Here is a 21,846-nt window from a genome sequence, read left to right on the forward strand (position 1 = left end):
TTCTGGACTTCTGATGGTAAAACTAAATCAGTGAAATTATAAATTCTGTTTCCAACTTTTTGTTCTACATTGTCAGTCATCTTGTCTTGTAGCTTCCCAAACTTTTTGATGTTTTGTTTTTTTATTTTCTTAAAATTGCTCTCGTAGTAATTATGGAGCTTGTTCAAAGTTTGCATCCATAAAACTAATGGAAAACGGGACTCCACGTTTCTTTTGAGGTTATCTATCGTACGTAGTAAATTGTCAATCTTCCACGAGGTAATCTTGATTTCCAGATTTAGTAGCTTGGTTCTAGTACTCAACAATACGTTACTAACTTCTCTTCCAAACGGGTGATCATCTAAACAGACGGTGTAAATGTAGTCCACCTTATTAAAAATATGTAGAGGAATTAAGTTGTTGGCTCGACATCTGAGTAAGAAATTCCGTCTATTCCTCATGTTGGCTAGTTTCTTATGGCAACGGGTTAAATCTTTAATCTTACATGTACTTATATGTACTTATATCGAAATCTTGTCTTATGCGTCTGAAAAAATATCAAAATCACAAGAAATTTCTTTAAACAACATGAAGATCTCTTAGTAATGCGCTCAGATAAAGGTAATTCAACAGTGGTCATGTACAAAGAAGAATACCTCACAGAAATGAATAAGTTGGTTGGCGACCGTAAAACATATGAAAAGATCAAAAGAGATCCTACGTCAAAGCTACAAAACATAAGCAACCGCTAAATAAAGAAGCTTGTAGATATTGGTATCCTTGACAACATCCAAGGTAAACTAATGCGAACTTACAGTGCATTGGCACCAAGAATTTACGGCTTAAGGAAAACCCACAAACCTGGGTGTAAACTTAGACCAGTGGTCAGTAGCATAGGATCACCAGGTTATGAGATCGCCAATTTTGTTCACAAGAGTCTGCTACCGTTCGTAATGAGTCTGAAATATAATGTGACAGACTCATTTCATTTTTTAGACCAAATCAAACTGAAAAAGGCAAACGAAGACCATGTTTTAATATCACTGGACGTAGTATCTCTTTTTACCAATGTTCATAACAGTTTAATAAGGAAAATCATCATTGAGCGGTGGGATGAAATCCAGAAATTTGTGCAATTGGACCAGACTACTCTACTAGAGCTTATTGATTTTTGTTACGACTCGGGATATTTCGTGTTTGATGGCAATTTTTACCTTCAGAAGGAAGGATGTGCGATGGGGAGTCCAGCAAGTCCTTCAATTGCCATCATTGCAGTAGATTATGTTGTTTCAATGGCGTTGACTCACCTTGACTTTGAAATTCCAATTATTAAGTCGTATGTTGATGATCTCTTCGCAGTAGTTCCAAAGGATAAAGTAGACATCATCTTAGATGTGTTTAATAGTGTTGACAAGGACATCCAGTTTACCTTGGAAGTTGAGAATAACGGGAAGTTGCCTTTTTTGGACATACTAATAGAAAGATCAGAAGATGGTGATCTTATAACTTCTTGGTTCAAGAAACCGTACAGCTCAGGAAGAATTTTGAATTTTAATTCCAATCATCCATTGAGCCAGAAATTGGGGGTTGCAAAAGGGTTTTTGAACAGAGCCATGCGCTTGAGTCATGTGAACAAGACCAAGGAAAGTATTCGCATGGTTAGAAAATTACTGTCATCTAACAATTATCCAAACAAGGTCATCAGCAAGTGTGAGAAAATTGTGTCCGAGAGGATTAAAAACAACATCAGGAGCAACAATGTCAACAAGAATTGGTCGTTCAGCAGATTTCCCTACATAAAAGGCTTGTCACCAAGACTGGGATCTTTATTCAGGCACACCAACTGCAAGTTGGTATTCTATAATGTATTCAAGGTTAAGGATCTATTTTCCCGGCTAAAAGACAAAGTGAAGAAAGAAGATAGATCTGGCCTAGTATACAGGATTCCGTGCTCGTGTGGGAAATGGTACGTTGGACAAACCAGGCAAAAATTAAAAGCCAGAGTGAGACAACACAAACTTGACTGCAGACCTGAGAAGTTCACAAAAAACAACAAAACAGCATTAGCGGAACATCACTTTGTTGAAGATGGTCATAACTTTCAGTTCGATGATGTGGAGATTTTAGATCTGGAGAAAAATTACATAAAGAGAAACCTAAGTGAAATGATTTTTATTAAGGCGATGAATTGTGTCAATTTTAGATCCGACACGCAAAATCTTAGTACAATTTACAGTGACCTGATAAATGAGGTCAAGGATTTAGTGAAGTCATAGTAAATATTTTTATTTTACTTAGAGGTTGAACTTTCGCGCACAATATAAACAGTACTAGTCATGGACAACAGAGTCATGTTGACAATACAGATAATGCGACCTCCACACGTACTATCACACTGTGTGAGAGCAGTACAGTCTGTGATTTAAGAGTCACTACGTTTGACATGTGTATTTGTCCATCATCATATTTGTCCATTTTATTTTATTCAAATTAATTTATTGGCACAATGAGTTTATAATTTTATCAAAAAAACAAAAATGTATGTATCTGTCTAGTCTTATTTAAACATAATTTTGACTGGATGTTATGGACCAGAGGATTTTAACGACGATTTAACCTCAAAAGTAAATATTTTGCAATTTTGTTTAGTTTATTATTTCTGAATTTGTAACTTACATGTATCATGTCTATTGTTTTATGCAACTTAATTTTAAAGTTTATGTACATCTGTTACAGCTTGCCTGATGAAGTTGGAAAATAAATAAAACCAACGAAACGTTGCAAATTTTGATAAATTGAATCTGATCAATTCTGTCCAAGTTCCCGAGAAAATTTATTATTCATAAATGTTATCTATTTATTAGTAATTACATTCTGTTTTCAGCTTATACATAATGATGGTAATAGATCATTTTATTTTGAATTGAGGAAATATTATTACACATATTTTCTTTATTCGCACAATAATAATTGAACATCTTATCCCAAAATTGACTTATACTGATTTCTCAACCATGCCACTAATCGGACTGTTCTCGACAATGCGATCGTGCAAGATTATGCTATAGGCTGCAGTGTTTGAGGAAAATTTCATGCTTGCTTCAAATTCTAATCGAATATCCATCTGTCCTCTTTTCAAGCCGTTCATATTTTTGTAGTATGATTCTTAAATTTTTCCAGAATTTTTATCATTGTGGTGATGGGGAATACAGAAAAGTTAGAACAAATCGAAAAATCTTGTTAGTATACTAATCAATTGTGATAATCATCGCTGATTTGAATTAGCATTCAAAGTATCGTAAGAGGATTGGTGTAGCACTATATGTATATGTCGGAGTATGACAAATCTTTGGTCATTTGTGCCATTTGAATTAATTGAAAATCAACAGTTTAAAATAAACTTAGTCTTTCTGTCAGAAAAAAATGAAAAGGTTATTTCATTAACTCAATTTGAACTTGAACTCTCGATTAGTCCACTGTATCAAGCGTCAAGTATTAATTTGCAACCTATGAATATAGCTTAATGACGGAATCTCAGCAACAAGCAAATGGTTTCTTCATAAAAACGCTTGGATGAAATCGACAGTCACGGGCAAGCGAGAGAGTTGACTGGACGTGTTCGGGATCCTCACGCTTAAATATGAGTTATTCCCATCAGTTTGATCATTTTTAATCCTTTCCGCCTTTCCGAGGCTTTTCTCCGACATATATATATTGTAACAACTGTTGATAATGAAACAAAAGCGTTCCAGAGTAGTGAAAACTTGTGAGGAGATCTTGGACAAATAGTATATTTAAGAGAAATACGTCAATTCAGATCTGTGTCCAGCACAAGACTGTTTTTACAGTAATTGTGGTTGACGCAGCAACTGAGTAATTCATTTTTACATAATGTTCCCTCGTTTACTTCTACAAGGTGGAAAGGTTCCTTCGTAACACTACCACCCTCCCTGAAGTTGAGTCGTCCCGACTCAAAAATAATGATTTTTGTTTTGTTTGTTTTATAAATTACTGGCATGAGGATGACATAACATGTTTTCAGAAGTTGCAATTTTATTATCGGCGTTGGGTACTCTCTTCCCTCGGGGAGATTAGCTGTGGCTCGGAAATGATTAAATTCTCCGGATTCTGTCCGGCATTTGTCTTCCCGTTCAGGGAAGAAACCACAGAAGAACCTTGAGAAGACAGTACAAGTACTAATTTCCGTCTTTTCCTCGGGGATTGTAAGATATGCTTCACCAAAGTCAGTGACCAATCCATTAAAAAAATTGAAAGAATGATGCCATCTGCTTCTGAGAAACAGGTTTACCTTTGGCTAATCTTAAAAGAAGATTTCCAACGGAGAAATTCCACAGAAAAAAAACGGCTCGGTAAAAAGGGTATAGATGAAAAGAACAAAAGAGATCCAGAAAAGGAAAAACCACAGTCGGTAGAACCATGAACCAAATAATTGGGACCCAAACGAGAGGACGAAGAGATAGGGATGGCAGAGTTCGAAAAAAAATCCATTCAGAACTGTACATCCAATATTGGAAGGACAAGAATGAATTTCAGAAAAATAAACAAAATAACTGATTAGAATTGTATTAATCGATTATTATTATTACTGTTGTCGTTGTCGTTGCCGTTGCCGTTGCCGTTGCTGTTGCCGTTGTCGTTGTTGTAGTTGTCGTTGTTGTAGTCGTAGTCGGCGTCGTCCTCGTTGTTGTTGTTGTTGTTATTATTGTTATAATTGTTATTATTATCATTTTTATTATTTTTTTTCAAGGAGTTGCGGAATTCAAGTTACGGATTGACGCCAGTCATACAGGCTAGAGTGTATGTGGGACTCCAGAATGGCCGACCCACTAAACCGCTACCTCGTGTGCAACGCCCCCAGCCAGGGACTGTGGTGATATTACTTCCAGCTAGGGGCTCTGATGGTGTAAGTCTTGTCAGTCTGCCCGTCCATCCGTCCAGTACAGGCCATCCGTCATTTACGTTACATCAGGCAGCCGTCAGCGTTCTTACGTCGTAAAATTGTCTCTGTGTAGGTGGCAACAAGTTGCCATCTTTCTGTACTATGGAGCATTACCCCGCCAATGTTGTCGAAAGTGATGCCTTCCACGACAGTCTCCAGTCTCTGTCTCAGTTCTGTCCAGCGATCACATTTGAAAAACGTGTGCTCCGCGTCGTCTCGTTCGTGTCCGCAGTACGTAAGGTTGGACGTCCGTACTCGGTTCAAGTTGTGTGAGTAGCGTCTGAAATATCCGCGGCCCGTCAGAAGCTGGGTGACGTCAAGATTTACATCCCCAAACCCCGTCTGAATCCACGATCACAGGTCCTTAATAAGTCGTCTCGTCCAGTTTCCTGTCGGTTTCTCTCGCCCACTGTTCGTGCCACGTCTCTATCGTCACGGCTCATTCCGACGTTGCCGCATCCCGTCGGTTCACGTCCGCGTCTCTTCCGTAGACCCTTTCAAGCTGGAATGCGAGAAGGTCTATGCGAATCACGCCCGCCACAACCAGAACGGCCTATGCTTAGACCGTATGATAGAAGCAAGCGATCCTCAACGCGCTTCGTCTCTATACCGTCGTTATTGCGTGACAGTATTTCTGAGTCTTTAGGGAGTCTGCCCAGATTTCCGCACTGTAGAGGAGGATCGAGTTCACCGTCGACATTGGAAGTCTCCGTTTCCCCGGTCTCGGTCCGTTTGTGTTTGCCATCAGGCGGCTTGGGGATACTATCCTTTCAGCCGCCTTCTGGGCCGTTTGTTGTACGGAAGGCCAAAAGGTCATCTTCGTGTCCACGGTCACCCCCAGGTACTTGACTTCCCCTTTGGTCTCGACCTCGTCCGTCCTGACCGTCATGCGTAGTGTGGTCGATATTCGTCTTCTGGTGAGACGCACCAGTTCCGACTTTTCCGTCGCGAGTTACTGTCCATGGTCAGTCATCGACCGTCCGACTCATCTTATTGTCTGATTCAGTGCGTATTGTGCCAGATCTGGAGTGCGCTCGACTATCACCGCTGTCATGTCGTCAGCGTAAGCGACCAGGCGGATGTCTGGCGAGAACTCTAGTCCCAGGCTGTCATAGATCCCGTTCTAGAAGTCAGGACCCAGTATGGAAACTTGAGCGACACCCGCGGTGATCTGTCGCGTCATTTGACCTTCAGTCGTTTCGTACGTCAGCCGTCTCTTTCGAAGATAGTCTTCAACAACCCAGAACAGATAAGGCGGGACCCCGAAGTCGCCTCCGATGGCACTAGGATTTCCACCCACCTGGCCGAGTTGAAGGCGTTCTTGACGTCCAGTGTCACCAGCAACGCGACGGGTCGCGCAGCGTGGCAGTCTGTCTGTCGACCGGAAGGAGTCAACCGCCTCTTGGATCGCTTTAATCGTTGATCGACCCCTCAGGAAGCCGAACTGCTGGCCCAAGAGGCATCCACTCCCCTGTATCGCGTCAATGAGTCGTGGTCGCAGAAGCTGCTCGTCCAGTTTCCCTGTCGTGTCCAGTCAGCTCAGCGGCCGGTAGGCCGACGGCGTGCTGAGGTCAACCTTACCCTTTGGGATAAGGACCAACTTTCCCACCTTCCAACGGTCGTTGAATGTCCCAGTCGTGAGGCACGTGTTGTAGAGGTCGAGAAGTATCTCCGGCCTCAGGCTCACCATCAGCCGAAGACCTCCGCCGGTACCCCATCCGATCATTGTCCCTCTTCACTGCTTTCGTCGCTCCGACAAGCTCCTCGGCGGTAAAGACGGGGAGCACCGCCGTCTCGTCGTCGTTCGTGGCGTCCGTACGCGTCGGGTGCGTCTGAAATAGTCAGTCGACGATCCATTGTGCGGTTTCAGCATTCTTGAGTTCTGGCGGGATCCGGGCCCCCAGCCTACCGGTCACAATCTTCTAACCGGCACCCCAGGGGTTGCGGTCCACCTCCTTGCTGAGCTTCTTTCAGCATCGGGTCTTACTGTCTCTAATATCGTAGGTCAGTCGATTCCGTTTGATCTTGTGCTCGGCCTGAAGGGTTTCTCTCTCAGGTCTCTAGCCAGCCCTCGTAACCCGTCGTCGTTTTGCCAGGCAACTCTTTCGCAGCTCGACTATTTCGTTCGCCCACCAGTATTGTCGTGATCTGTTGCGTCCGTACTGTCGTTTTGGCATTGTGCTGTCGTCAGTTTGGCCGTCTCGTCTGCCGTTCTTTTACGCCTTTCGCTGGCCAGTCAGCTCTGGGAGGGCGTCGGTCATCGGGGCCGGCGCTGCGGCGAGTTCTGTCGAAAACTTTGGTACGTCGAGTTTGTCTATGTTTCACGGTGGGGGGTGCTGGATCCTCGTCCGTACCGACCTTGTCTCATCTGCCAATTCGAAGGTGATGTACTGATGATCGCTGGCAGTGTAGCGCTTGAACACCCACTACCGCCTTACCCGTGGCAGAATTCTGTCCGTCGTCATCGTTACGTCCGGGATAGAGTCTCCAAATCCCGGCCGTCCGTACGTTGGTATGTCACCTGTATTTTTCACCACTAGGTACAGCCCTGCAGCCATCTCCAGCAGCAGCCGTCCACGTCTTTTGGTTTCCGTCATGCCACACTCAATCGCACTCGCATTGAGGTCCCCCGCGACCAAGAGGTCTCTGGGCAGGGCCCTGAGTCCGTCCTTGAAGAGCGCGACCTTCGCCAGGAACTCCGCCACGGCCCAGTTTGGGGTCAGGTAGACGCTGACGTAAGTGACAGCGCCCACCCTAGCCCAGACGTAGTCGTCCCCGACGCCACGAGCGGTTATCCGGGGTCGGGTAGCGCCCCTCACCCAGATACCTGCTGTCTTGGTCTCGTTCGTGATCTCATCCTGCGTATGTCGCATCCTGTACGGCTTGCGCAAGATCGGAATGTCGGTGTCGTGTTCGTCTGCTATCTGTGGTTGTAGCATGTCTGCTGTCCTACTGCGGTTCAGAATACCCTAAACTATCCTGCCCGTCTTCCAGCCTGCTTTCTGCGCCCCTCTAGCGCACACTCGTACACCACGCACCTCCCGAAGCCCGCGAGATGCGCCGCATCACCGTGGCCCGCCTCGGTGCACAGTGGGCAGGCCGGTCTGTTCTCACGGTCCGTGGCGTAGTGTCCTGTCTCGCCACATTTTCTGCGGCTCTTCGTCCGGTCTGTGTTTTTTGCATTTTGCCTTTGAGTGCTCACATCCCAGGCACTCGTGGCATTTTGTCGCCGTCAGTCGTGGTCGGACGTGGCACCCCACCCATCCAATCCCGATCCGTCCCCGACCGAGCAGCGCTTTGGCTTCCTGCGACTCTAGGTCTCATATGGCCATAAACTGTCCGGCCCGATTCGGACCGAAGATGTGGACCTCGAAGTCCGCGTCTCCTCCCGTCTCCCGTCGCAGTGCCTGTATCACGTCGTTCCTGGTCGTGACACAGTCAGGGTCTATAATCTCCAGTTGTACTCTGGAGGTCCCGGCCCTGACGTTTCTGGCGTCGCCAACTGCGTCCTGCAGGACGCGTCGGAAGTCGTCTTGTCTGTTGTCGTCTGTCTTTATTTTCAGAAGACACAGACCACTCTTCGTCTTCCTGGGAGTCGTCACTTTACTTTTTGCAGGGTCGACCGTGGTCCGTATCCTCCTCACGATATCGGAGTACGACATGTCGTTCCCGAGTTTGACGCGCACAGCCGTCCCCCAATGCTTAGGAGCCGATCTGCGCCCCTCAGCCCTGGCCGTCGTGTCCGTTGTCGCGTTCGTCCGCTCCGTCCGCGTCTTCCGTTTTTTTTTTTTTTTTTGTCACTGTCTGCCAGTCGACGACGGGTTCCGCAACCGTCGCCCTCTTTTGAAAGAATTCCGGAGTGGTTCCAGTCGCCTCCCGTTTTCATTCAGTACCCGGAGTGTTTTCAGTCCGTTGTTCCGTCTCAACGTCCGTCTCCGTCATCTTGTTGTCCGTCTTGTGATCTATCGTGACTGCTTTGGCGCGCCTGTTAAGCGCAACGTCGACAGCCTCTAGGATAGTCTTTATGGCCAGTTTAACGGACATATTCATGTTTTTCTCAAAGGCCGCTGCCTCGGTCATCCTTTTTGCTGTTCTGTGAATCAGTAACAATACATCGGTCAGGTCCATATCGTCCATGATTCGTGTCTCCGTGCCGATCGTGGATACAGCGAATGCGCAACTCGCTCCGCTGCCCGTGCTTGACACGCTGTCCGTCCTGTTTCGTCGTCGTTGTCCCAGTGTCGTCGTGTCCGCCTTTCCAGTTTTCGTGTCTGCTGTCTTCGTTGCAGTTTTTGTCCCTTGGTCTTTGCACAATTCGCGGCCCTCAGAATCTATGCCGCTGCCATGGGCCACCAGGGCTTTCACCCGGTCGGAACCCAGGGTGGATTTCCCCTGTGCCGGGGCTGCCACCTGAGGTATAACGTTGTTACCGTCCCCATATGAGTTCCTGAATGCTAAGGGTCTCTCGGGGGCGCAACTCCCCGTACCGTGCCGGAACATAGCACGGCCCCCGAGGTCGCCTTGGGAGCCTTTCATCGGGTTTGTGCTAATTTCCATCCCATCCGACTCACTAGAAAACCCCGGGATCGTCACTTCCCGAGCGAACCGGGTTTTCAAGCACAATTCGCCTCCTGAGGCCACCTCGGGGGCCATCCGTTGGGCCCATGTCAACTTCAGTCCCCGCTTGACTCACTCGATGTACGCGGGGTCGCCACGTCCCGAACAAGGGATTATTATCATCATCATCATCATCATCAGCACAACCACCACCAGCTCCACCACCACCATCATCATCATTATCATTACCATTATTTTTTCAATGAAATAATTCTCCTAGAATAATAATACGAAAATGAAGATAATGAAATGAAACGATCTTGTTCTCAGAAATCTTCCAACAACATGATTCTTATTCTTCCTCAAAACAGGCTGGGTACTCATAAAAAACATATGATCCACGACATCTCAAAATGTCTAGACAAAACCTGAAATCTTAATTTCCATTTGAGAAATCACAATTGTAATAAATAAGGATTAGAAATAACAAGATCCTTTGCAAAATTTTTCTTTATTGCTGATTTTGAAAGTATTGTTACGTCCGTGACCGGAGTTTACTCCTGAGCGGTAGGAGTAAACTGGTTGGCTTCGCTTTAACGTTGCAGGTCAACCGGAAATCAGGATGAGGGTTGAATAAACTTGAGTATGTTTGATATATCGATCATATGTTTATTGCGTAGAAGTTAAGATACCGGTAGGAATGAATTTTGCTGTGCAAAAGATATATAAGTCCAGATGTGGAGTTGTCGAAATTTAGAATAGGAGTGTAGCTAGAGACTTCAAACATACGGGTGCAGAAAAGATGTGTAGATGCTGAAGGTAGGGAATAGAATTTGATGAGTCAGCGCGATAGTGAATAGCGTGAGACTACATAGAGATAAGAGGACAGGACAGAGACCATGAGATTCATGTAAAAACTATGGGACATTTAGCGAGTAGGAAAAATAGAGAGAATTGGTATGCTGGACGTAACACCCTCCCCCGTCAGAGGAAGCATAGCGGTAGATATGGTCCCGAATATGGAAAGCAAGAAGGTGGAAATGTCATATACAGTAGTGAAACATGATTTCAAACTATATGCTGCATATTGGTTTTACAATTTTACTTATTATAGGTAGTGTATGGTATTTATAATCTGAATATAATATGCTGTCGGTATACATGAAAATGATAATTGGTGTGTGTTTACAAGTATGTAGTCGCATTATGAATGTAGTTTGAATATTAATTGATGCGTTCAGCAACATTAGTTGGATATTTGAGGATAAGTATTTGCAATAGTAAGTTTATATTGGAGATAGTATGGTTTATATTCTGGATTGCGTATGAGCGTAAGGTATATAGTTATAATAATATAGTTACATAATGTTGTTCAAAGTACATTGGAACACCGCCACACTTGAATCTATCCAACCTCCTGTACTAAATATCACAGTCAAAACAAAGCAGATATGAAACGAAAGTCGAGTGTAAGATGTTATGTTTTGCGTACATCGGATCGAATATCACGGTACGACATGTCGACGATATTCCTTGTGGTATCGATCAAAATTATGGATTATTGAATCACTAGTACCTAGAATCATGTCCCCTTCGGATCATGGGTTCAAAAACGAATCTATGTGGAAAGTGCCGGAGAGAAAATATAAACATAAACAGAGAACTCTTTCCGCGATGTATGGTTATCTGCACTTTCTCAAGTATCACGCTGCTTTTGCGGCCGAAAAATGAAGCCCACGGGCTCCTCAAGGCGCTAAGGGGTCTAGAATAGCCCTCAGTCTTCTAGCGATATTAGTCAAGTAAAACCGGTCCTTCCTCGTACATTTAGAATAAAAGCCAAAGTAAAGATTTAATTTTCTGCGTCTAATATTATTTTTAATTCCATTTATAATAAAAATCAAAATAGTTCAGCTCAGATAGGTCTGAGAATCGGTCAACTTGGATATAATTCCAAGTCGTTAATGAAAATTACAACTTCTGAGATTTTCAGAAATATGTGCGTTATTCCGTTATTGCATCAAAAAAAAAAAAAAAAAAAACATCACAGGGTTACCTGAGACTGAATTACAACACGTGACCCATTTTTATCGGCCTTGAATGATATTTGGATTTTCTCGTTTTTCATGACATATACAATTATATAAATCTCATCTTTATCCAAGTTTCAGTTTATATTAATTATTAATTGTTAAAAAATCTTTTGTTTTTAGTGAAAATGATGCAAGGATATGTATACCTGCAATAAGTGGTAATTAAAATACAGAAATACATCTTCTGGCATTCTTGTTGCGTAAAATGAGACTTTTTTTTAGATATTTGTATACGACATATTGTATCAGTACGTCTTTGGGAAATTGATACGAGAGCGAAGGTAATAAGTTTAGCGGACGGGGATTTCGGATTCTTGGTCTCCTTTAGAAAATGCATAAAAAAGGTATCTAATATGTTAAGACTGTTATGGGTGATGTGTCGATCATGCGTCGCTCCCGTATACGGGTGTTACCGTCCTCTAAAGGTGAAGAAAGACTACAAAATCCTCTACAAATGAACAAATGAGACTAGAGGTAAAATGAAATGCTGATGAAATAATCGCGGAACAACCGACATATGTCATTAACATACGATAGACATAAACGCCGATCAAGCCACGAGGAATTACATTCGGAGAATAGAATGATATTGAACGTTCTACGGGCACTCAAAACTATTTAACTCGACACATTATTGCAGCATGAATAGTTGGATCGCAAAGCCGAGTTGAAAAGTCGATATGACTCGTGGCCGAGCTCATTCTCCGATCATGGCAATCCCGTCAACAGCGTTAACTTTGGATATTAGATATAGAGCCCAGCAATTTTGACACGTGAAACTCTAATTTTTATCAAGATAATTTGACAAAGGGGTAATTTTAATTAATCAGGGGTGAAACGGCAGAATCCAAATAACAGCATATTAATGGAAAACGTGCGTTCCATCACTTTTCTGTAACGTAGTTGACATGAGGGTGAGTTTTGGGTGTTAGGGGTCGAGTAACAAAATCGGAGATGCGGTGCATCGAGAGCAATTAATTCGCGGATCTGAAATCAATTTTGAGCGAATTCTTATATCCGTGCGTTCTGTCATTTCTGTGTAGCGTCGTTGGCATGGGGGTGAGTTTCGGGTGTTGGGGGTTGAGCAACAAAATCTGAGATACGACAGATTCACCTGATTCAGTGATTTATTGGTTGAAAACAAAATATACAGTACATTCAATTATATTTCAAGCGTATTGTTTGTACGTGACAACTTGGGGGTGGTTTCCGGAGCAGGGGTTGATTCTTTCAGTTAAAAATAAGTGTATTGTTCGAGCAACTAATTAGCAACAAATTCTTATCATTTTTTCGTTAATATTCCGTCATACGTTTGCCTGGCTTTGACAACTTTTTTTGAACTTGACATCGCCCTTAATTTCGGCAAAATTACTGGAGCAACAAAATCAAAATTTGGGGAAAAAATTAGCAACTGAAGAGCACTGAATCCCCACATGGGTCATTTTCGATTTTGATGAAGTGTTTCTTCCAGCTTAAGAAACGTTTGTTGTGCAAAGAGGATAGCGTCTATTAGGTTGTTAAGATCAAGTTCGTAATTATTCATGTATCTGTCTAGGTCAATGAGGTGTCTAATAAGTGAGATTGCAGTCTTGTGGACATGAATCTTCCCGAGATAGTCACTTGGTTGTTTAGGGTTGCTAACATGCGGTCTTGTGATTCGTTGTGGGATGCAACGTTATCTAGTTCGTAACGATATGTGCCCAGTGTCGATTGCACTATATTTGTTTGTTTGTTTAACGGGATTGCTGGATGGTTTGTATCGTTGTGTAAATTATTTATCTCTTGGTTCGAGTATTCACCGTCTTTCACATCTCGTGTTCCAAAAAGTGATTTGGAGAGGCTTCCCACAAAGTATAAGGCTCCTCTTTTGTTGCGGCGCGTTGCTCACTTGGACAGCTCCAAATACGCTTTGTTAACTGTGCGATGACCGATTAATGATTTTATTTGCTTCTGGTATTCTTTGATTGTACTAATTCTGTTGGCTAATAATTCTATGTGGTCACTCGTATCGCATTTACTTGCTAATGTACGTTTTTCGCGTATTTTGTTCAAATAGTCTGTAATTTTTAATAACTGGGATAACAAGTTACCAAGATCCATATAGTTGATTAGCGTCCACTCTTTGTTGAATGTCCGTAGAATGTTTATTTGATCAAAGTGGATACCGGGATTAACGTCAAGTTGTTGTATTGTGTGCGGTGTTTCATCGTGGTCGGTGATTTTCGCACTGGCCCTGTAATGATATACATATTCTACTGAGTTTGCAAAAGCTTGATTATTGAGCTAATCGCGTCTTGTTATTATCGGTTGTACTGTGTTTGCTATTGAAGGGGTTAATGTGGGATTTTACTATGTATGTGCGATTTTCAGTTTATTGAGATGAACTATTTTAGTTTTGTTTAGCGTGAGGTATATTTCGGCGTTAACGTCATCTATTATGCGTTAGATCACATACAAGCCTTTGTAATGATCTTGGAATTTTGACATTGTTTCGTTCAATAGGTAAACAGTTTGTCCTACTTTAAATCGTTGTGGGTTAATCGTTCTGTCGTGGTGTTCTTTACTTTTCTATTTAGCTTGTTTCAGGTTCAACGCGGCGCGTTTACAGATGCCTGTGAGATTCGCTATCAGATCGAGAAGAAATGTATCGTATGTATGCGTGGATGTGTTGCTTAGTATCGCATCTGTCGGTAGTTTAGCTTCCGAGCCGGAGATCAGCTGGTGAGGTGAATAATGTGTACTGTCGTGTTTCGCTGTATTATAGCAGAAAATAGCGAAACGTATGAATTCATCCCAATCTTTACCTGCGTTGGTGTAATGTTTGATGTATTCGGTAATTACACGGTTATTTCTTTCTAATGAGCCGTTTGATGGCGGTCTATAGGCGGTTATTCGTAGTTGTTTAACTTTGAAGAGCCTGTATATTTTTTTGAAAACGGTACTCATGAAGTTTCGTCCCTGGTCAGTAAGTGTAGTTCGCGGAGATCCATAGCGCGTGATGTATTCTTTAGCGAATACTATCCCTATCATCTTTGCAGTAGCATCGGGAATTGGAATGGCGTCTAAGAACTTGGTCAAATTGCACTGGATCGTCAAAAGGTAGCGGTTATTCGATTTCGTAACAGGGAGCGGACCAAGTAAATCTGGGGCTACTTCGTCAAAGGCCTCTGCGGGCGTGTCAGTGATTGCCATGGGTAATTTTGTTTTGATCCTGAGTAGTTTTTTCCTCTGGCAACTGCCGCAAGATCTGATGATATTTTGAAGTTGCTTTTTTCTGTTTGGCCAAAAATATTTTTCCCTTATTTTATTGAAAATTTTTGTAACAACTTGGTGTCCTCCGATCAGTGACTCGTGGTACTCTTTGATCATGTCTTCGCGTAATCGTTCGTCTGGTATGATTCTAGTATTTCTACAAAGTGTTACTCGAATGTCTGAATCCGCAAAAATGTGATGAATGAGTTTTTTGAAGATAGATCGTAGAATATCATCTACTCCCGGTCTTGACATGGGAAAAGGTAAAGACCGAATGTCTAGTCCGGACAAGATAATCCTCAAGTTCACCAACGTATTGAAAACGTCCCCAAGTCTGCCTGAGTCTGATTGACGTGGTTTCACTACGAGAGTAAAAATGTATCTGTTGTTTTCCAACCAAGTTTTAATTACGTCGGATATTTCTGGATTCTGGTTTTAAAAGGATTCCATGCTTATCAGATTTCTGTCTATCAACTGTTTTTCTAGTCTTTCAGTCCAACGACAATTAGCTAATACGAAATGAGCGTAATTGTCGGACAACATGAGAAGTCCGTCATTAGTTTCGGTTACGTTGGGTGTTGGTAATATGTCATGTTGATTTTGTATGAAGTAATCTAAACAACAAAAGTTGACATTGTCAATATGGGGGCGGTCCGGTTTTCGGTCTTCGGGATTGTCGCGACGTTGTGAGCGTGAAGGTGGTAGCGTTGCCGTAGGTACAACGGAGGCATCGCTATCCATGTCTTCAACAGCTGACTCCGGATCATGTGTCACGGAGTCACTCTCCGAGATATCAGTTGGGTAGCGCGAGGGAGTAGAAACCGGAGCATGTCTTAGAGCTGACCTAGTGCTGGTCCGACGCGTCAGCCGACGAGCTAGAGGGGGAGCAGGGATTCTGGGCGTTGATGCTTCTGCTTCAGATTCAGAAGATGTCGAGTCATAAGTCGGGTTTTGATAATTACAAATGGTGATCGTTATGTCGGAGTCTTTGAATATGTAACGGATCATCCGACTAACAAGGTTCCAGTCCAACTTATCTAAGCCGCAGCCTAGTCTTGGAATCGAGAGCGATTCGACTTTGTCTTGTTCTAAGCAATTCTTTAGATTTACTAGGGCGTTGAACAGTATTTCTTCAGTTGGTTTCTGGTAGTGGTATTGTTTGGTTACTAGATTGTACATGAGGCGGTTACCATGTGGCAGTGTCAATACGTTCGTTACTTCAGGGTCTAGTTGTTCTAGTTGATCTCGGGTGATTATTTTTCTATTTATTAGTTGTCCCGCGACTCCTCGTGATGTCTTGCAGTCTGTCGAGATGCAGTGGGTTATCTTGTCTGTCGAGGAGATTGGCGCGTATCTCTTGAATAAATTTACTATGCGTTAATGGTCGGTGGTTAGGATCTGTTACGAATTCCGTGAATTGAGGGGCGTAATTTCGTCCTTTCTGTTCTTTGACTGTTCTTCACGTATTTCAATACTACGACCCTAGGGCTCACCGGAGTTTTGGTTAGATTTAGATGAGGTGAGTGGTTGATCTCGTTCCGTAGTTTGCTTAATCGTTTTATCGCTTAGGATCGGTGCCTCCGTTGCGCTGCTATTGTCAGTCATACTGGCACTTGAGTCATAGGTAACAGTGGAAATCAAGGTGTCTTGTAATGCTTTGGTTCGTCTCCGTGGGGAAGGGCTGTTAGATTCGTGTGCAGATCCACGCGCTTGTATTGGGTGCTGTTCTGAATGTTTCATTAGCTTGTGGGCGCCGGTAGATGAAAATAGCGTATCTGGTTCGCAAGCACGTGTTGGGTGATGGTGAGCTACCTTGGCGCGCTTGTGGGCGTCAGTAGATGAGCATTCTGTATCGGGTCGTAGTTGTTTTGAGGTAATAGGTAGAATTCGGAAAGAATCGACAGGTGGATTTCTGGAGAGCGCGTCTGCATTGGAGCTCGCTATTCCTTTTTCATGTTTTGTGACGTAGGAATATTCTTAAAACTTCAGTCTCCAGTGCAATAATCGAGAAGTCGGGTCTCGTACGTTTTTGATCCACTTGAGTGATTCGTGGTCTGTCACCAGGGTCAAGGTTCTACCGTAAAGGTAAGGGCAAAAATGTTTGACGGCATGAGCGACTGCTAAGAATTCTTTCTCGGACACCGAGTAATTGATTTCAGCCTTTTGTAACACCCCTGTTCACAACCACCTTGTGAAGACCAACTCTCCTGTCGCGCGCCGCACAAGTCACGCGCCGCAACAAGCATCACACACTTTTCAGTCGTGCGCCACAGTGAACAACACCCACTACGTCACACGCGCCGCCGACGCCACCCACGCAGCCGCGTGCGTCCCGCAATCAGCTCGCGTGGTTTGCCGCTGTTAAAGTGGAGCCACGGCTGGGATAAGAGACCACCGATCTCACCGATCGTCAGGAAAACTTCGGTCTCATCCTCATTGAGCTTCAATCAAGTTGCACCACCAGTACGTCACAGTCAATCGACAGCAAGACGCTTTTTTGGATCACCAAAGAGCCACTATACGCTGCCATCAAGCTCCGCACCAATCAGTCGCCCATCCTCCTCACTGCAGCCTCCACCAAGATACCAGGGGACCACGACTACTCCTTCCATCACGTGGACCCCAAATATTAAATAACCTTGTGTGTATATGTAATTTGGAATAAAACAGCAATATTATAAACAACACAAAATCTCATCGTTGACTTCAGAGCAATCACACCTTCCAAGCGGCTCGGTCGGAAAAAGCTAGCAATAACTAGCGAACACCCTCGATGCATACGCGATTGGTAAATCCTCGCCACCTTTGTCTTCACTGAGTATTGCTCCTATTGCATACTTTGAAGCATCGGTTCTGAGGACGGAGGGTTTTCCGAAGTCGCGATACTGCAGTATCGGTTCTCGACACAGACTATCGCGTAGAGTTTCAAATGCAAATTAATCTTCTGCTGTCCATAAGAAAGGGCTATTCTTCTTTAGCAAATTATTAATACGTCTAGCAATTTTTGAAACGTTAGGAATGAATCTTCGGTAGTAGCCTATAAACCTCAAAATTGTTTAATCTGTTGAGGATTCTTGTCAACTGGGTAGTTTTTTATTGCTGATATCTTCTCCGGATGAGGTTTCAATCCGTTTTGAGTGATGATGTGACCTAGGTATGCTACTTCTTCACGCAGAAATTCACATTCATCTGGCTGGAGGGTTAGTCCCGCATCAGACAATCTCGTCATGAGTTTCCGAAATTTGGTTCCGTGCTCCTCCAAGGATCGGGAGTAAATAACTTTGTCATCCAAATAGACAAACATATCAGTACCCTGTGATCCCGATAGAATCCAATCTATCAGACGTTGAAAGGTGGATGGGGCATTTCTTGAGCCAAATGGCATTCTGGTATACTCGAAATGGCCGTAAGGAGTCAAAAAAGCGGTCTTTGCGCTGTGATCGAGATGCATTGGAATTTGGTGGAACTCGGAAGCCAGTTCAAAGGTTGAGAAATATTTTGCGGAGCCCAGCTGACCCAGGATATCGACGATATTTGGTAGCGGGTAAGCGTCCCTGATGGTTTTTTCGTTCAGTTTTCGGGAGTCAATGACCATTCGCCACTTCTTTTCGCCGCTAGCATCTGATTTCTTGGGGATGATCCAGACCGGAGAACTGTCAGGAGATGAGGAATGTGTGACAATGTTTTGATCAAGGAGTTTGACCACTTGTTTTTGTATTTCATCTTTGTGTATTCTTGGGGGTCTGTATTGTTTGGTATGAATTGGTGCGTCATTAGTAGTAGGGATCGTATGGCTGACTAAGTTTGTATGTCTCAGGGTGTCATCTGGGAGGAAACATAAATAGTTGAATTCGATAGCAAGATCAACTATTAATTGTTTTTCTTCGTCATTCAAACGGTACAATCGTAATTTTTCTTTCAATATGTCAAGGCGTCTTGAATTGTAATTTGGGGATGTGAAAAGAACGCAATTCTCGATCCTTTTTTTTTTCATGCAAGACCTGTGCTAGTCAGACTTGTCCGCTGTTTGCAGTACTTGTATGCGTTAGGTGTGTTTTTGCACTGAGCGTGGCGGTGCTCGCGAGTTCATCGACTTTCTCTAGTGTTACGACTGGTTTTCTTATTTCTACAGCTGATTCGTTGGATTTTATTGCATCAACGTAAGCAAACCCTTGTTGGTTGGTAACCAGGGCCTGTTCCAGGGATATGTTAGCGCCTACTTCTAACTGTTCTATGAATCCCGTTTTTACCGAGGGATTCGAAATTTTCAGTGCAATCACCTGAGCCGTTCGTGGTGGTATCAATATGTAGTCTTCCTTTAGGAGGTAAAATGGTTTGCTAGTATTGTTAGAGATTATTTTTTCTGCATTGGAAGATATCGTTGCATTTTCGTTCCGTAGAAACGTCGATCCTAAGATTCCGTCTTCTTGTATCGGGAACAGATCGTCGACTATATGGAATATATGAAGGTTGTCACCGATTCGAATGCTACTTGTTTCTAATACTTTTGTTGGCTCATGTATAGCACTGGTAACGTGGATCTGACCTTCGAGTAATTTACACGGAACATGCGGATGTATTGCTCCGAGTTTAATTATGTTCACATCAGCACCGGTGTTAACTATAAATGTGCTGGGTTTGTCGTGTGACTTCACCGGTGGTTATTCGATCCTTCGGTGTTTGTGTGACTGATGTTGTGAGGATACGCGGTGGTGCTTTTGTGTTGGTTCTATGCTTGTTAAAGGGAATAACGCCGGTTCCGCGAGAGATGAGGTAGTTGTTTTCGAAACAGATAGTCGCCTTTTCCAAACGTAAGAAGTCTGAACTCAGTATACCGTCTTCGATGATAGGAAAGGAGTTATCGACAAGATGGGATTCGCGGCGTGTATTAGCTAACTCGATGTAGAGACTTCCTATTGTTCTGATGGATTCTTCCGTTATCCCTGAAATCTGCCGAATGTCTGTCTTTGTGACGTGGACTCTTGGGTCAATTTCATCGATTTTTAACAAATTAATATTAGCGCCAGTATAGTAGTAATACAAGGCGGGTTCTACACGCAGATTCCGGTTACCGACACTTACCGACCGAGCCGACCAGTCCGCCTATACATTCTCCCCAGACTCAAACCTTTTTCCGCTCCGCGCAGCCCAGACTCAAACCCTTTTCCGCGATGACGTCACAGTCTGACGTACCGAAGGTAAATTACCGACAGTTCGAGGGTCAAAATAGTGCTGTTTTACCTACAATCTTACCGACAGTTGTATCGATCAAGGGTCAAAATCGTGCTGTTTTACCAACAATCCTACCGACCGAAGGTCTGTAGTGTTCGCCTGTCCCACGATAGGACTGCTGATGTGTAACATGAACCACTCCGAATTCCTTTCCCACGGTAGGACTGCTGACGTGTAACGTCAACCACCTCACATTCCTTTCCCATCTCATCAACCACCTCACATTCCTTTCCCACCTTATCAACCACGTGACATTCCAAAATTAATGGTTCCGAGAATTGTTTGTCTCAACGTCGCACCGAAATCCTTTGACCGCATACCGCTCGCCGTCGAAACGAACGCATTGTTTTGTCTAACCACCTTATCAACCACGTAACATTCCAAAATTAATGGTTCCGAGAATCGTGTTTCACTTATTCGGTTTGATATCCAAGGTCGACCGATAGTCGCGGTACAGTGCCTGCGGTGTCGGGTTACTATCGCTCTTGGAATGCCAAAAGGTGCGCGCGCATCCGTACAGCTGCCCTATAAAAAGGACGCTCATCACAGCAAACGATCATTACGTCACAAGCTGTCAAGCATACGTGAGAGCTCAAGATGGAATCCGCGAAGTGTTTGAGATTGATCGATATTATGGAATCGACGTTCAAGATTTTATCGGAAAAATCGTCGCCGGCAGAAATTGCAAAATGGATTCGACTCGGAACCCAAAATATCAGGCTTTTGAATAAAATCTTACGCAACAACGCCTCAACGATCGGGGAGAAGACAAGAATTTTGACTACAATTGGAATTCTGAAATCGTTGACAGTCAAATTTCAACAATTGCAGAAAGTGGGTGACGGATTACGAAGCCGACGAAGAAGCGATCGAGTACGGTGGGAAGATTTGGAATCAGCTTTCGAGAGTAGAATTCGAACTGGATCCATCGTCAATTTGAAGCATAAAGATGTGGAGAGATTTCTAGAAGACGCAAAGGTACTAGCTGTGACGAGATTGAAAAACGCTCTGAAGAAAGACGGGAGCTTGAAAGCCAACGTTATCCTGGCTTGTAAATTTGAACTCAGAAAAGTTGATCGCACGGTGGAAGAGATCAAATTTTTTAATACGAGAAATGAAATCATCCTCCAGACAACGGATATCAGCGAATGGTTCATCGAAAACGCGACGGAGCGTTTGTTGAAAAAGGTGGAAGATTTCCAGGAAAAGGATTCAGGCTGGTCGCTGACCGAAATAATCAATTTGACTGTGAATATCAACAAGTACGTGCCACTACGAGGCGGTGTCTTCACATACACACCACTACCCAAAGATATTCAAGATAAGAAGGCTGTCGTCAACATCCGTAACAACGACTCGTATTGCTTCCTCTGGTCGATCACCGCAGCTCTGTTCCCAGCCGACAACAACCATCCTAACGCGACCAGCTCGTATCCACATTTCAGCTCAGTGCTACGGTATGATGGTATAACGTTTCCTATGTCTCTAGACAAAAACACCATTTCAAAATTTGAGAAGCTTAACAAACTTTCAATCAACGTTTATGGTATAGATAGTAGGGAAAAACAAAAGCGTAGTGAAATTGTACCCATATATTTGAGTCGAAACAAGTCTGATAAGCCTACAATCCATCTTTTAGCGATAGAGTCTGAAACCGACGATGACGATGATGATGAAATGGTAAATTATGAAAAAAATAGAATCTTTCATTTTACTTGTATTCGAAATATATCTCGATTAACAAGTTCCCAAATTTCCAAGCATAAACGTCAAACT

The 21,846-nt window shown here is 43.5% G+C and overlaps 1 protein-coding gene across 1 annotated transcript; it reads left to right on the forward strand.

Annotated features, from left to right (window-relative positions):
* Positions 1–782: 782 nt before the first annotated feature.
* On the forward strand, positions 783–2,255 carry LOC124187018. Its single transcript, XM_046579259.1, has one exon. The coding sequence runs from the start codon at positions 783–785 to the stop codon at positions 2,253–2,255; it is 1,473 nt and encodes a 490-aa protein (XP_046435215.1).
* Positions 2,256–21,846: the final 19,591 nt, after the last annotated feature.

The sequence above is a fragment of the Neodiprion fabricii genome, chromosome 7, assembly GCF_021155785.1.
Source record: "Neodiprion fabricii isolate iyNeoFabr1 chromosome 7, iyNeoFabr1.1, whole genome shotgun sequence".
Taxonomy (NCBI): Eukaryota; Metazoa; Arthropoda; class Insecta; order Hymenoptera; family Diprionidae; genus Neodiprion; species Neodiprion fabricii.

Bases quoted from the DNA above. Each gene is read 5' to 3' on its own strand.
- LOC124187018 (XM_046579259.1), top strand. From the start codon at position 783: ATGCGAACTTACAGTGCATTGGCACCAAGAATTTACGGCTTAAGGAAA.